We start from the raw sequence: 15698 nt of genomic DNA on the forward strand, positions 1-15698 counted from the left end.
ATAAGCTGAAATCTCATCTGTGCCTGCGCCACCTCTGGGCGCCATTTTCCTTAAGTCTGCTGCTGGGAGATCAATGGGCCAGAGGCGGCGCGTGTGCAGATGAGAAATTGAGTCGAGAGGTCTATCTGCGCATGCGTTGACTCCGGGCGCCATTTCTTTGAAGCCTGCTGCCAGAGCATCTGTTACACCCGCCGCACTGCCCTGGTCCGCGCTGCCAGCACAGCGCCCATTCTCCACCTCCCGGAAAGCTACATTCAGATTATAAAACAAACCCCTCATTTTCCTCCCAAATTTTTGGGAGGAAAAGTGCGCTTTGCAATCTGAAAAATATGGTATGTATCAGCCTACCTGGTGTATGGAGGAAAGGGAAAATTACGGCGTGAAGGAGGAGCCAATAATGAGGTAGGGGCTTACCTTGCAGTATCGAAGGGACTCCATTAGGGTCAGAAATCCGACATGTGCCTGACTGTGAATGCCCAGCAGGTCTAGAAAAAGAAAAGAAGGGCGATTATAATAAAAGTAAGTGAGCCCTGATGACAGGCCTGATCCAGGACAACTAATTATGAAACAACTTTTCTTAAACATTGTGCCGTCCCTCTGTTATTCCTCCTGGAAACGTATGAATAAATTAACAAATAGGTGTTCCTGTACCCCCGGACCGCAGAAGGTGTAATAATACAGTCTGGTGCTGCCGCCCTCACACAGGCACCCGGCTGCCGCCCGCACACAGCCATGGGTACCCGGCTGCCGCCCTCACACAGGCACCCGGCTGCCGCCCGCACACAGGCATGGGTACCCGGCTGCCACCGCACGCAAGCACAGGTACCCGGCGGCTTGTACGCAGGGTGTCCAGGCAGCCTGCTGGCTGCCACTCTGTGCATGCGGGGCTGGCGGCTGTGCAGCATGTTACCAGTTGTCCGCGGTCCCACTTTCAAATGATGGCGCCGGTGGAGCTCTTGGATGAGAGCTCCATCTGCGCATGCGTCGCTCCGGGCACCATTACTTGAATCGGGACCACAGAGCAGTCCCTGCCGCTGCCACCACTGAGCAGTCGCCGCTGCTCCCACCACTGAGCCGTCGCCGCCGCTGCCACCACTGAACCGGGACCGCGGACACTCACTGCACCAGCCTGCTGCACGGCTCACCCGCCACGGCTGCTGCCGCCACCACAGACCCCACGGCTCCTGCCACCGCGGACGCCACCGCGCCTGCAACCACGGACGCCACAGCACCTGCAACCACGGACGCCACAGCACCTGTAACCACGGACCCCGCTGCCACTGACCTGCCAGCACAACCTGTGCCTCCTGTGACCCTGCTTCACCACCACTGCTGCCCCCCTCCGGTAAGAGAACACCAGAGTATAAGACGGACCCCATTTTTCTTTTTTTTACCTAATTTTATGTCTAAGTCTAAGGTGCGTCTTATATTCCGGTGCGTCTTATAAAGCGAAAAATATGGTATATAGGGTCTGGACGCATCACATAATGTCTGCATACTTAGAAAAGGCGCAAGGACTGACATGGAACATGTGATGAATGACGAGGACTGGGCCGCTTATAGGGGGTCTGTGGGACTTGTCAAGATTAGAACGAGAGGCTCTTATCGTTTGTGCTGGGGCCAAAGGTGACGACCTCACAACCATTCACCCCAATCACTGGTCAGGATCAGGGGCTGAATAGACGGGATGGGACCACCCTCCACAAGATGCTACTTTCCCTCTTCCATTACATAGAGCAGTAAATAATAATAAAAAATGTCTATTAAAAAAAAAAAAAAAAACACCTCTCACAGCTATAACGAAGGCATTATTAAAGAAAACCAAACATTTAAACTTGATCTGGTGGGAATGGGTTAAACACAAATAGTGGAGCTTTCAGTTCTCGGCATGTTCTGGTTTATAGCATAAAGCACCATTTACTCTTCGTGATCAGATTTTGGCACACTGCCCCCCAGTGGTCATCCCTACAAATACTTCAAGGGAGAAAAAAAAAAATCTAAATTTCTAATAACTTTTCTGAAAACTGTAACATGGCAGATGTTACAGGTTTTTATTGGTGGTCTAGGCACCAAGACCCCTGAGGATTTCAAAATGTAGAAAAACTATAGTCTTGCCACCCTCACTCCCTTACAAGTTAAGACTGTTGCACACACGTCTATCCAGGCGCTGTCCTAATGCTCATGTGCTGTAACTCGTCATCCACTCTTTCAGTTTCCAGTTCAGCATTCTACCAACACTACAGGTGCTGGAGCTTTCTTTTCCCTCATCTACCAGTATGCATTGTAGCTACTGTTAACCAACAGTCTGCTGCAAACCTGGCTCAGTCTTACCTACATGCAATTTGACAACAGGAAAGCAGAAACAAAGCGATAAAGACCAGCACCCAACCTGCGGCAGACACAGACCCCGCCCCCACCTGTCCAGACCCCCCCCTCGATGCACAGACCCCCCCCACTTCCTGCACAGACCCCCCCACTTCCTGCACAGATCCCCCCCACTTCCTGCACAGACCCCCCCACACACTTCCTGCACAGACCCCCCCCCCACACACTTCCTGCACAGACCCCCCCCCACTTCCTGCACAGACCCCCCCCACTTCCTGCACAGACCCCCCCACGTCTTGCACAGACCCCCCCCCACGTCTTGCACAGACCCCCCCCCCCCCACTTCTTGCACAGACCCCCCCTTTCTGCACAGACCCCCCCTCCCACTTCCTGCACAGACCCCCCCCCCTCCCACTTCCTGCACAGACCCCCCCTCCCACTTCCTGCACAGACCCCCCCTCCCACTTCCTGCACAGACCCCCCCTCCCACTTCCTGCACAGACCCCCCCTCCCACTTCTTGCACAGGCCCCCCCCTCCCACTTCTTGCACAGACCCCCCCTCCCACTTCCTGCACAGACCCCCCCTTCCACTTCCTGCACAGACCCCCCCTCCCACTTCCTGCACAGACCCCCCCCTAGCACTTCCTGCACAGACCCCCCCCTCCCACTTCCTGCACAGACCCCCCTAACACTTCCTGCACAGACCCCCCCCTCCCACTTCCTGCACAGACCCCCCTCTAGCACTTCCTGCACAGACCCCCCCTCCCACTTCCTGCACAGACCCCCCCCCCCCACTCCCTGCACAGACCCCCCCCTCCCACTTCCTGCATTTCGTCTGTGTCTCTGCTGTTAGACACTGATTACAGGTCACAACAGGCAATGGATAGTAAGTTATACAGAAGCGAGACGCCTAGTGTGTTTCGAGAGTAATAAAAGATAATTGTTAGATAATTCGATAAATGCATAATTAATGTATCAACAGATTAAATTGTCTGAAAGTACATGGACCATTTAAATTAAAAATATCCTTTTTAATGTGATTTACAAAATTCTATAAGGTCGATTTTTTTTTTTTTTTTAATACATATCAGGCTTTGTTCTCATCTGGTAGTTTTTACGTTTTTTTTTTATCCATTCATTTCAATGATGGAAATGTCTGATCTATAGTTTTTCGCTTGATCAATGAATGAATTAATGAATGGTCACATTTTATGTCATCTGTTAACGGATCCCTCTTTCCAGCACAGCGCCCACCCAAAAAACAGAGGTGTAGACACAAGTTTAGTAATTAGAGATCTGTTACAAACTTAACAAAAATGGATGCAAAACGGAAGCGGCGGCGTGCACCATACTTTGCTCTGTTTTTAATACTGGATCCGCTACAAAAAAACGACAACTGGAGATGTGACCAGCGCCTTACACATTATTACTCATTTCTTCCACGCGCTCCAATATTTTCGCGAAAAGAGTGAAAAGCCAAGTAAAGATTAAAAGCAGACTATTCTTTACTATTCCTATCTCCTGCATCTCCTCCGCTCTTGGAGCAGATCACGCTCAAGCTTCATTAGTACTTAAAAAAAGAGAATAAAAATGTTTAACAATGGCAGAAGACAGACAGCGAGGCATTACCTAAGTGGAAAAAGGTTTGTCTCGTGTCTTCCAGACCTATAAAAGCCTGGAGAGAGGTCGCGGCCTCCACATTCTAGGTCCTAATTACCAAATGAATGGGACTCTACTGCCCTCTGGTGGCTACTTGCAGTAGAGCCTAAAAGGCAGCAAACGGAATACAATATTTTGGGATAAAAAAAACCCCAAAAACTAATTCTGGCTGCTTGCATCTACCGCTAAGAGGCACCATGAGGTTAACCAGCTCAGAAAAAGAACAAGGTGTGAGAAGGTGACCATTCACTGTAAAAGTCCCATTATTCCCTGAATGTAACCAGAAGCTTAATGTTCAGTTGTGTTTCGGGGTGTGGCCCCTCCTCAGTGCAACACAGGGGATCCGATCTGGCTAGATGAGATGCTTCTGACTGGAGGTTTAACGAGGAACATTTCTAATGTGCCACAAGTCTTCTTATGCCGGTTTGGCACTCTCCGCGAAAATTAAACATTTTCCCTTAGAACCCCCCCAGTCAGAGGCTTTTCAGTTAGACAAATCAAATGTTCTGCTTTGCACTGAGGAGGGGTAAACACCTGAAAACATGTGTCAGAATAAGAAGCCAAAGCAGAAATTCCATTTTGATATACATGTTTCAGGCTATTTGCCCCTCCTCAGTGCAAAGCAGGGCATCTGACTTGGCTAAATGGGAAGCCTCTGACTAGGGTTCTAAAGGAAAATGTTTATTTTTGCGGTGAGTGGAAAGCTAGCATAAGGAGACTTCTGGCACTCTCCACAAGAAGTGTTCTTCATTGGACCTAAAAAGTCAGAGGTCTTTCACCTAGCCAAATCAGATCCCCCTGTATTGCACTAAGGAGGGTTCAACACCCGAAACACATCTACAAATAGTGTTTCTGGTTTGGCTTCAAAATCATTTGGGAAGGTTCGTTAGAAGATCCATATTGGCTTTTAGGATTGCTACATCCAATAGGTGGTGCCAGTGATAAAGTCCTCTTTTTTCAGAAAAGGCTACTTGAATATATTAACCTGTCACCAGATTTGGAGCCTATTAGCTGTGGCCACCACCAGTGGGCTCTTATATGCAGCATTCTACCATGCTGTATATAAGAGCCCAGACCGCTGTGTAGAACGTAAGAATCACTTTATAATACTCACCTAAAACGGTCGGTGAGGTTCAGACTGGTCGAATGGGTGTCTCCATTCTACGGGTCCGGCGCCTCCTCTTTCGGCCATCTTTGTCCTCCTTCTTCTGAAGCCTGGGTGCATGAAGCATTCTACGTCATCCACACTGGCCAGCATTGAGGTCCTGCCTTCCCTGAGCAGGGCAGATCAAACTATTGTAGTTCACCTGTGCAGGACCTCAATGCCGGCCTGTGTGGATGACGTAGGACGCGTCATGCACCACGCTTCAGAAGAAAGAGGACAAAGATGGCCGAAAGAGGAGGCGCCGGACCCGGAGAACGGAGACGCCCATTCGACCAGTCTGCGACCGTTTAGGTGAGTATTATCAAGTGACTTTTACGTTCTACACAACGGCCTGGGCTCTTATATATAGCATTCTAACATGCTGTATATAAGAGCCCACTGGTGGTTGCCGCAGCTTATAGTCACCAAATCTCGTGACAGGTTCCCTTTAAATTTTTAGATGAGCACTGCATGGCCTATAAGTCTCCTTACGCCGGCTTGGCAGTCTCAAATAAATATATATATATATATATATATATATATATATATATATATATATATTATATACACACTCCAAAACATACTGATAGGGAATTTAGATTGTGAGTCCCAATGGGGACAGTGATACCACTGTATGTAAAGGGCTGTGGAATTAACAGTGCTATATAAATGAATGAAATATATTATATATTTCATTCATTTATATAGTGCTGTTAATTCCACAGCTCTTTACATACATTTGCAACACTGTCCCCATTGGGACTCACAATCTAAATTCCCTATCAGTATGTTTTTTTTGGAGTGTGGGAGGAAACCGGAGAACCCGGAGGAAACCCATGCAAACATGGGGAGAACATACAAACTCCTTACAGGTGTTGTCCTTAGTGGGAATTGAACCCAGGACCCCAGCGCTGCAAGACTGCAGTGCTAACCACTGAGCCACCATACAGTGCAAACCACTGAGCCCCCAGAGAGTGCTAACCACTGAGCCACCGTGCCGCCCAGCAATACCGTTGGCACAACACTAATTCTCTATTTGTCACTTACTCATTCCTGAGCATTCCCGATCGCCGTCCCATACGTTGGAGACCGCGTGTCCCGTCAGCAGAAGGTTTATCAAACTCTGGCTGGAAAAAAAAAATAATATTAACAACACAAACTCAAAAAATCAATTGCGCAACTGATCTAAAAAAAAAAAAAAAAAAAATGCAATATCCTACATATATAATGAAAAAGTAAAATGCTGCGTCCCCCTCACTCCCCGGACCCTTGGCAGTAAGAGGTGGGAGCCCCAGTGATAATAAAGTGACTGCACGACCGGATCTAGTCCTGGCTTATTGCACAGAACGGATGAGAACTGTTCTTCCAAGTAATACAATATTTTCACAGGGAATTATTCCCAATTTTATTGTTGGTTATTCTCACTGTCCTCCAAAAACGCAAATAGTGGTGATTACCAGGAATATGACAGCTGCGTGCAGAAACTACAGGTTATTCAAGCCCTGATTTTATGATATTTCTTACTAAACGGGTGTGATTGGACGGTTATTGGAGGATACATCACTCACGTATGTGATAAGCGTACGCCATAGCGAACCTTACGAGCGCAAAACTGGCAACGTAAATAGCGTGTCATGTGACATCTGAATGGTGGAAAAATGATAACGTAAGGGTCTTCGTAGTCGGACCCCATTGATATGCCATACACCTTTTCTTTTTAAAGATTGTATAGTGAGGGTATATATGACTGGCCAGATATCCAGAGAGAAAAAACTGCTTTAGAAATAACTGTCTTCAAAGCAGGAGAGAAGGGGTTAATGCAGCACAATCTGTCAGAAAAAGATGTGGAAATGTTGATTGATTAATAACTCTTATTCCATACGTCTACGCGTTTCGAGGTATGAAACCTCTTCTTCAGGACCAGAATACCACCAAACTACTATCGTTGGTATTCTGGTCCTGAGGAAGAGGTGTTCATACCTCGAAACGCGTAGACGTATGGAATAAAAGAGTTATTAATCAATCAACATTTCCACATCTTTTTCTGGAGGATTACGCAGGATTAAACCCCTTCTCTCCTCCTGCTTTGAAGACGTAACCACGTGGGGCTGCAGCAGCCGCCATTATCTCATGCCAACTATGGTGGTTGTGACCCTTCACAACCTCATCTGGTAAGTGTATATCATTATACATTACTCATTTATTTATCTGCTAAGACCCTATCAGCGCTTCTGTTTTCTAGCTGTATCATTAGAAATAACTTTGAAAGGGTCCTGAAATAATAAACTGAGCACGCAGCGCCCTCCTCCGGGAACAGCTCTCCCCCTTTTGCGCCCATTGGTTTCTGGACACCCTGCATCTCTAGTCGCCATGAGCCTAAGGTTTTTTTTGGGAGCACACGGACACATAGAACTGAATTTAGATTCTGTAGGGAATTGATTCTTTGCATAAAACACTGTGGTTTTCACCCCATTTTTGCAATGAATTGTACAGCAAAATCCCCAAAGAACCAAACAAAACTTAATCAAATGAAGAAAAACCAGTAACAAATCTGTTGTGTGTGAATAAACCCCTACACAGACTTCTACCATAAATATTTTAGATCCACAAATTTAGGTCCAAGGCTTAAGGCTATGTTCACACTAGAAAAATGATTTTTCTTAAGAAATTTCTTAAGAAATTTCTTAAGAGTGAAGGATTAGTGCACCTGCGTTAAAAAACGCATCAAAAACGCACCTGCGTTTTTGGTGCGTTTTTGGTGCGTTTTTGGTGCGTTTTCGGTGCGTTTTTACCGCTGGTTGTTCCCTGCGTTATTGTGCCAATTATCTATGGCAAAAAACGCAGTTAGCTGCAGAAAAGAAGTGACATGCTCATTCTTTTTCTTAAGAAAATCTACTGAAAGAATTTTCTTAAGAAAAAAACGCAGTGTGTGCACAGCTAATTTTTTTTGCCATAGGTTTTGCTGGGGAATGTCTGCAGAAAGGTTACAAGAATTTCTCAAGAAATTTCTGCAGCAAAAACGGACCAAAAACGGACCAAAAACGCAGGTAAAAAACGCAGTGTGTGAACACAGCCTAAGCCTTCGTGACCGGCCGATTTTGCGTTTTCCGTTTGTTTTTTTTCGCCATCCTTCTTCCTAGAGACGCAACTTTTTTATTTTTCAGTCCATATGGTCACGTGAGGGCTTGTTTTTTTTCGGGAACGAGTTGTACTTTTAAATGACGCCAAGAGTTTTACCATATAGTGCACTGGAAAACTAAAAAAAAAAAAAAAAAAAAGTGCAATTGCACTATTGTTTTTGAGATATTTTATTCAGTGTTCACTATACGGTAAAACTGACATGTCAGGGTGATGCCTCAGGTCGGTGCGAGTTTGTAGATACTAAAGATAAATAGGTTTACTTTTATCTAAGAGGTTAGAAAAAAAAAAAAAATCAGAAGTTTGATCGAAAAAGAAGGGAATTTTGTTTACTTACCGTAAATTCCTTTTCTTCTAGCTCCAATTGGGAGACCCAGACAGTGGGTGTATAGCTACTGCCTCTGGAGGCCGCACAAAGAACTACACTTAAAAGTGTAAGGCCCCTCCCCTTCTGGCTATACACCCTCCCGTAGGAGTACAGATTCCTCAGTTTTAGTACCAAAGCAAGAAGGAGGAAAGCCAATAACAGTTTCAAAAACAAATTCAATCCGATAACTAGATCGGAGAACTTAAGAAACAACGTGAACAACATGTGCACCCGAAAAAACGAAACCCTAAAAACAGATAGGGCGGGTGCTGGGTCTCCCAATTGGAGCTAGAAGAAAAGGAATTTACGGTAAGTAAACAAAATTCCCTTCTTCTTTTTCGCTCCTAATTGGGAGACCCAGACAGTGGGACGTCCAAAAGCAGTCCCTGGGTGGGTAAAAAGATACCACATGAACGGGCTGTCATACAGCCTCTTCCTACAGGTGGGCCACCGCCGCCTGAAGGACCTGTCTACCTAGGCTGGCGTCTGCCGAAGCGTAGGTATGCACTTGATAGTGTTTGGTAAACGTGTGCAGACTCGACCAGGTAGCCGCCTGGCACACTTGCTGAGCCGTAGCCTGATGCCTCAACGCCCAGGACGCACCAACGGCTCTGGTAGAATGGGCCTTCAGTCCAGATGGAATCTGAAGCCCAGCAGAACGGTATGTGTGAAGAATTGGTTCCTTGATCCACCGCGCCAGGGTGGATTTGGAAGCTTGCGATCCCTTATGCTGACCAGCGACTAGGACAAAGAGCGCATCCGAACGGCGTAGAGGCGCCGTGCGAGAAATGTAAATCCTGAGTGCTCTCACCAGGTCCAACAGATGTAAACCCTTTTCAAATTGGTGAACTGGATGCGGACACAAAGATGGCAAAGTGATATCCTGATTGAGATGAAAGGAAGAAACCACCTTGGGAGAAAACTCTGGAATTGGACGCAGTACTACCTTGTCTTGGTGAAATACCAGGAAGGGAGATTTGCAAGATAACGCCGCCAGCTCGGACACTCTTCGAAGAGACGTGACCGCTACAAGAAAAACTACCTTTTGTGAAAGCCGAGAAAGGGGAACCTCTTTCAAAGGCTCGAAAGGCGGCCTTTGAAGAGCAAGGAGAACCTTGTTCAGATCCCAGGGTTCCAATGGCCGTCTGTAAGGAGGAACGATATGACAAACTCCTTGGAGAAACGTGCGTACTTTAGAAAGCTGTGCCAAGCGCTTCTGAAAGAATACGGATAACGCGGAGACTTGACCCTTAAGCGAGCTAAGGGACAAACCTTTTTCCAACCCAGACTGCAGGAAGGAAAGAAAAATTGGCAATGCAAATGGCCAGGGAGAAAACCCTTGAGCCAAGCACCACGCTAAGAATATCTTCCACGTCCTGTGATAGATCTTAGCTGAGGATGGTTTTCTAGCCTGTCTCATTGTGGCAACAACTCCCTGAGATAAACCTGAGGCCGCTAGGATCCAGGACTCAATGGCCACACAGTCAGGTTCAGGGCCGCAGAATTCAGATGGAAAAACGGCCCTTGAGACAGCAGATCTGGACGGTCTGGTAGTGCCCACGGTTGGCCTACCGTGAGATGCCACAGATCCGGGTACCACGACCTTCTTGGCCAATTTGGAGCGACGAGTATGGCTCGCTGGCAGTCGGACTTGATTTTCCGGAGAACTCTGGGTAACAATGCTAGAGGTGGGAACACATAGGGGAGTCGGAATTGCGACCAATCCTGAACCAAGGCGTCTGCCGCCAGCGCTCGGTGATCGTGAGACCGTGCCATGAAAACTGGGACCTTGTTGTTGTGCCGTGACGCCATCAGATCGACGTCCGGCGACCCCCAGCGGCAACAGATCTGTTGAAACACGTCCGGGTGAAGGGACCATTCTCCTGCGTCCATGCCCTGGCGACTGAGAAAGTCTGCTTCCCAGTTTTCCACGCCTGGGATGTGAACTGCAGATATGGTGGACGCTCTGCTTTCCACCCACGTCAAAATCCGCTGGACTTCTTGAAAAGCTTGGCGACTGCGTGTTCCCCCTTGGTGGTTGATGTACGCCACCGCCGTGGAATTGTCCGACTGAATCCGAATCTGCTTGCCTTCCAGCCATTGTTGGAAGGCTCGCAGGGCAAGATAGATTGCTCTGATTTCCAGAACATTGATCTGCAAGGTGGACTCTTCCTGAGTCCACGTCCCCTGAGCCCTGTGGTGGAGAAACACCGCTCCCCACCCTGATAGGCTCGCATCTGTCGTGACCACTGCCCAGGACGGGGGAAGGAACGACTTTCCCTGTGACAATGAGTTGGGGAGAAGCCACCAACGTAGAGAGTCCTTGGCAGTCTGAGAGAGGGAGACAGTCCTGTCGAGGGACGTCGATTTCCCATCCCATTGGCGCAGAATGTCCCATTGGAGAGGGCGCAGATGAAACTGCGCGAACGGGACTGCCTCCATTGCTGCTACCATCTTTCCTAGGAAATGCATGAGGCGCCTCAGTGAGTGCGACTGGCTCTGAAGGAGAGATTGCACTCCAGTCCGTAGCGAGCACTGCTTGTCCAGTGGAAGCCTCACTATCGCTGATAGAGTATGAAACTCCATGCCAAGATAAGTCAGAGATTGGGTCGGGGTTAGATGAGACTTTGGAAAGTTGATAATCCACCCGAAAGTCTGGAGAGTGTCTAGCGCCACCTTCAGACTGTGTTGGCATGCTTCTTGAGAGGATGCCTTTATAAGCAGGTCGTCTAGGTACGGGATGACCGAGTGACCCTGCGAGTGCAGAACAGCTACTACTGCTGCCATGACTTTGGTGAAGACCCGGGGGGCTGTTGCCAGACCGAAGGGTAACGCTACGAACTGTAGGTGCTCGTCGTGTATGACGAAACGTAGGAAACGCTGATGCTCTGGTGCAATCGGCACGTGGAGATACGCATCTTTGATGTCTATTGATGCTAGAAAATCTCCCTGAGACATTGAGGCTATGACGGAGCGTAGGGATTCCATCCGGAACCTCCTGACTTTTACGTGTCTGTTGAGCAACTTCAGATCCAGGACGGGACGATACGATCCGTCCTTTTTTGGGACCACAAACAGATTGGAGTAAAAACCGTGACCCTGTTCCTGAAGAGGGACGGAGGTCACCACTCCTTCCGCCTTTAGAGCGGCCACCGCCTGCAACAGAGCATCGGCTCGGTCTGGTGGTGGAGAAGTTCTGAAGAAACGAGTTGGCGGACGAGAACCGAACTCTATCCTGTACCCGTGAGATAGAATATCTCTCACCCAACGGTCTTTGACATTTGCTAGCCAAATGTCGCCAAAGTGGGACAGCCTCCCACCGACCGCGGGTGTGGGCATCGGAGACCGCAAGTCAGGAGGACGTCGTTTTGGCAACGGTTCCTCCGGCTGGTCTTTTTGGGCGTGACTGAGACCTCCAAGAATTTGAACGTCTCTGGTCCTTTTGAGTCTTTTTTGACGAGGCGAATTGGGACCTGCCCTGTCCTCGAAAGGACCGATAACCAGACTGACCCCTCCTCTGTTGGGGCTTGTTTTGTCTGTGTTGCGGTAAGGAAGAGTCCTTACCCTTGGAGTGTTTGATGATTTCATCCAAACGCTCTCCAAACAATCGGTCACGAGAAAAAGGCAAATTGGTTAAGCACTTCTTGGAATGAGAATCTGCTTTCCAATGTCTCAACCACAGAGCCCTACGCAAAACAACTGAGTTGGCTGACGCCACTGCCGTGCGGCTTGTAGCGTCAAGAACAGCATTAATCGCGTACGACGCGAATGCCGCCATTTGCGAGGTCAATGGTGCTACCTGCGGGGCAAATGCACGTGTGACTGAGTCGACTCGCGCAAGCCCGGCCGTGATAGCTTGGAGTGCCCATACGGCCGCAAAAGAAGGCGCTAATGACGCTCCAATCGCTTCATAGATGGATTTCAGCCAGAGCTCCATCTGCCTGTCAGTGGCATCTTTAAGTGCCGCTCCATCTTCAACGGCAACCAAGGATCTGGCTGCAAGCCTGGAAATTGGAGGATCCACTTTTGGACACTGGGTCCAACCCTTGACCACTTCAGAGGGAAAAGGGTAGCGTGTATCTTTAAGTCGTTTAGGAAAACGCCTTTCAGGATAAGCGTGGGGTTTCTGGATTGCGTCTCTAAAGTCAGCGTGGTCCAGAAAAGTGCTTAATGTACGCTTAGGGTATCTGAAATGGATTCTCTCGTGCTGCGAAGCTGACTCCTCTACAGGAGGAGCTGGTGGGGAAATATTCAACATCTTATTGATGTTAAATATAAGATCATTAACTATTGCGTCACCATCTGGTGTATCTAGATTGAGAGCGGTCCCAGGATCAGAATCCTGATCAGTTAAGTCCGCCTCATCACCCATAGATTCATCCCGCTGGGATCCAGACCATTGAGATGAATGTGAAGGCCCGTCATAACGAGCCCGCTTAGGCTGCCCGGGGCCATCGTCCGAGTCAGAGTCTTCACCCTGAGGTGTAGATGCCCGTCCCGGAGCTAGGAGCTGAGGGGGACCAGGGGGCAATACATGCACAGTGTCCGTGGTCTGAAGTACAGGCCTAGCTCGCAATGTGTCAAGAATTTGTGACATAGTGAGAGACATTCTGTCAGCAAAAGCTGCAAACTCAGTTCCTGTCACCTGGACAGCATTCACAGGTGGTACACCCTGGGACACGTCCAGCAGAGGTCCCGACTGTGCAAGCGCCGCAGGGGCCGAGCACTGCACACAATGGGGGTCCGTGGAGCCTGCCGGTAGAAAAGTCCCACATGCGGTGCAGGAAGCATACAATGTCTGTGCCTTGGCACCCTTGCGTTTTACGGGCGACATGCTGCTGGCTCTCTGCATGTGAGAGAGTCTATAGCCAAAGGGCGACCAGCGCTATGTAATACCAAGTATTTGTAGCAACAAAATACTAAGAATACTACGAGCACAAGAGGGGGTGAGCCCTGAGGGCTGCTTACCGCCCGCTGAACAGCGGGTAAGAGGCTGCAGAATGCCTTGTCTGGGTCTCCCCGGCTCCCCTCTGCAGCTCAGCGTGTCAGCAAGAATGGCTGCCGGCTTCTGTGGAGAGGGGCGGTCCGTGGGAGTTCCCAAACAAAAGTGCGGGAACAGTGTCCCCTCTGTGCTGACTGTGAGGGCTGGAGTATGTAAAAACGACTCCAGCCCTCAGCGCTGATGCACTGGCCAGCGTCCCGCCCCTCTCCTGACTGGCAGGTCTGTGGGCGGGAACGAACGAAAGCAGGCCGCAAAAGCCGGGGACTCGAGTTATCAGCGCGGCCGCCGTAAAAGCGCGGGCCGCGCTGAAGTCCCCGGCGCACCGCAAGTGCCAGCCGCGCCGCTGTTCGAGCGGCCGGCGCGACCGAGTTCTAGACGTGGGCAGCGTCCCGCCCCTCTCCTGACTGGCAGGTCTGGGGGCGGGAACGAAAGGAAGCAGGCCGCAAAAGCCGGGGACTGTAGTTATCAGCGCGGCCGCCGTAAAAGCGCAGGCCGCGCTGAAGTCCCCGGCGCACTACAAGTGCCAGCCGCGCCGCAGTCCCAGCGGCCGGCGCGGCCTATTCCCATAAATGTGCCTGCTTCAGCAAAGCTGAATGAGGCCATGGCACAGGCGCCGCAGCGCTGATGTCCCCCGGCGCACTACAACACCCAGCATGCTGCGGTGTGAGCGCCAGATACACGGGGACACAGAGTACCTTGAGGAAGCAGGGCCATGTCCCTGATGTACTCCGCTCCATCCAGCATCTTCTCCAGGGGCTGTAGATGGAGCACGGTCTCTGTGCCTGGAGACCGGTAAATCCCACTTCACCCAGAGCCCTGTAAAAAGGGATGGGGAAGGAATCAGCATGTGGGCTCCTGCCGCCGTACCCGCAATGGGTACCTCAACCTTACAAACACCTCCGACATAAGTGGGGTGAGAAGGGAGCATGCTGGGAGTCTGTATAGACCCTCTTTTCTTCCATCCGACATAGTCAGCAGCTGCTGCTGACTAAAAACAATGGAGCTATGCGTGCGTGTCTGACCTCCTTGCGCACAAAGCTAAAACTGAGGAATCTGTACTCCTACGGGAGGGTGTATAGCCAGAAGGGGAGGGGCCTTACACTTTTAAGTGTAGTTCTTTGTGCGGCCTCCAGAGGCAGTAGCTATACACCCACTGTCTGGGTCTCCCAATTAGGAGCGAAAAAGAAAGTGGCGTACGTTTTGCGCCATTTTCCATGACATGTAGTGTTCTCATTTTTCGGGATCTATGGCTCACTGACTGCTTATTTTTTTGCATCTCGAGCTGATGTTTTTAACCGTACCATTTTTGCGCAGATGCACAGTTTTGATCGCCTGTTATTGCATTTTGCGCCAAATTTGTGGCGATCAAAAAACGTAATTTTGATTGTTTACCGATCAGATTAATTGATTTTATATTTTTATAGATCGGGCGTTTCTGAATGCGGCAATACTAAATGTGTGCATATTTTTTTATTTTTTTTAACCCTTTAATTTTCAATGGGCGAAAGTAGGGGTGATTTGAACTTTTAGGGTTTTTTAAAACTTTTTTTTAATTTTTTTTTATTTTTACTAGGTCCCCTAGGGGACTATAATGATCAGCAGTCTGATCGCTCATTCATTTCTCCCGATCAGAGCAGCACCGCTTAGACTGGGAGAAATGGTCATCTCTTTTAACAGCCAGTACTTGGCTGTTTGTTTACAAGACCTTAGTCATGTGAGCACAGGAGTCATTACATGACCCTGTGTTACCATGACAACTACCAAAAGTCAAGTAATCAAGTCACGTGAATTCCGGTATCGACCCGTAAGTAAATGTTCAGCGGAAACGCGGTTTTAATGGTTTAAAAGGCACGGGCAGATAACCATTCCGCTCGTGCCTGGCAAGCACACGTCAGCTGTAGAAGTCAGCTGATATGTGCGCCGATCTCCCGGGTGACATTGATAATATGACCGCAAGGATGTAATTTTACCGCTCGCGGTTGTTAAGGGGTTAATAGGAGATACACAACAACTTCTAAAATACAGCTCAAGATGTATAGAGTTAAAAAAAACCAAAAAGGAAC

The 15698-nt window shown here is 48.9% G+C and overlaps 1 protein-coding gene across 1 annotated transcript in view; it reads right to left on the minus strand.

Moving 5' to 3' along the window:
* The window catches only part of MINDY3 (MINDY lysine 48 deubiquitinase 3), a 201060-nt gene that overhangs the window by 122952 nt on the left and 62410 nt on the right, over positions 1 to 15698 (minus strand). Inside the window, exons 9-10 of the mRNA XM_075315624.1 lie at positions 6176 to 6255; positions 415 to 485 (exon numbers count right to left, since the gene is read on the minus strand). Of these exons, the coding sequence (XP_075171739.1) occupies positions 415 to 485; positions 6176 to 6255 (151 nt within the window). The remainder of the gene's footprint in view (positions 1 to 414; positions 486 to 6175; positions 6256 to 15698) is intronic.

The sequence above is a fragment of the Anomaloglossus baeobatrachus genome, chromosome 6 (assembly GCF_048569485.1).
Source record: "Anomaloglossus baeobatrachus isolate aAnoBae1 chromosome 6, aAnoBae1.hap1, whole genome shotgun sequence".
In the NCBI taxonomy this organism is placed as follows: Eukaryota; Metazoa; Chordata; class Amphibia; order Anura; family Aromobatidae; genus Anomaloglossus; species Anomaloglossus baeobatrachus.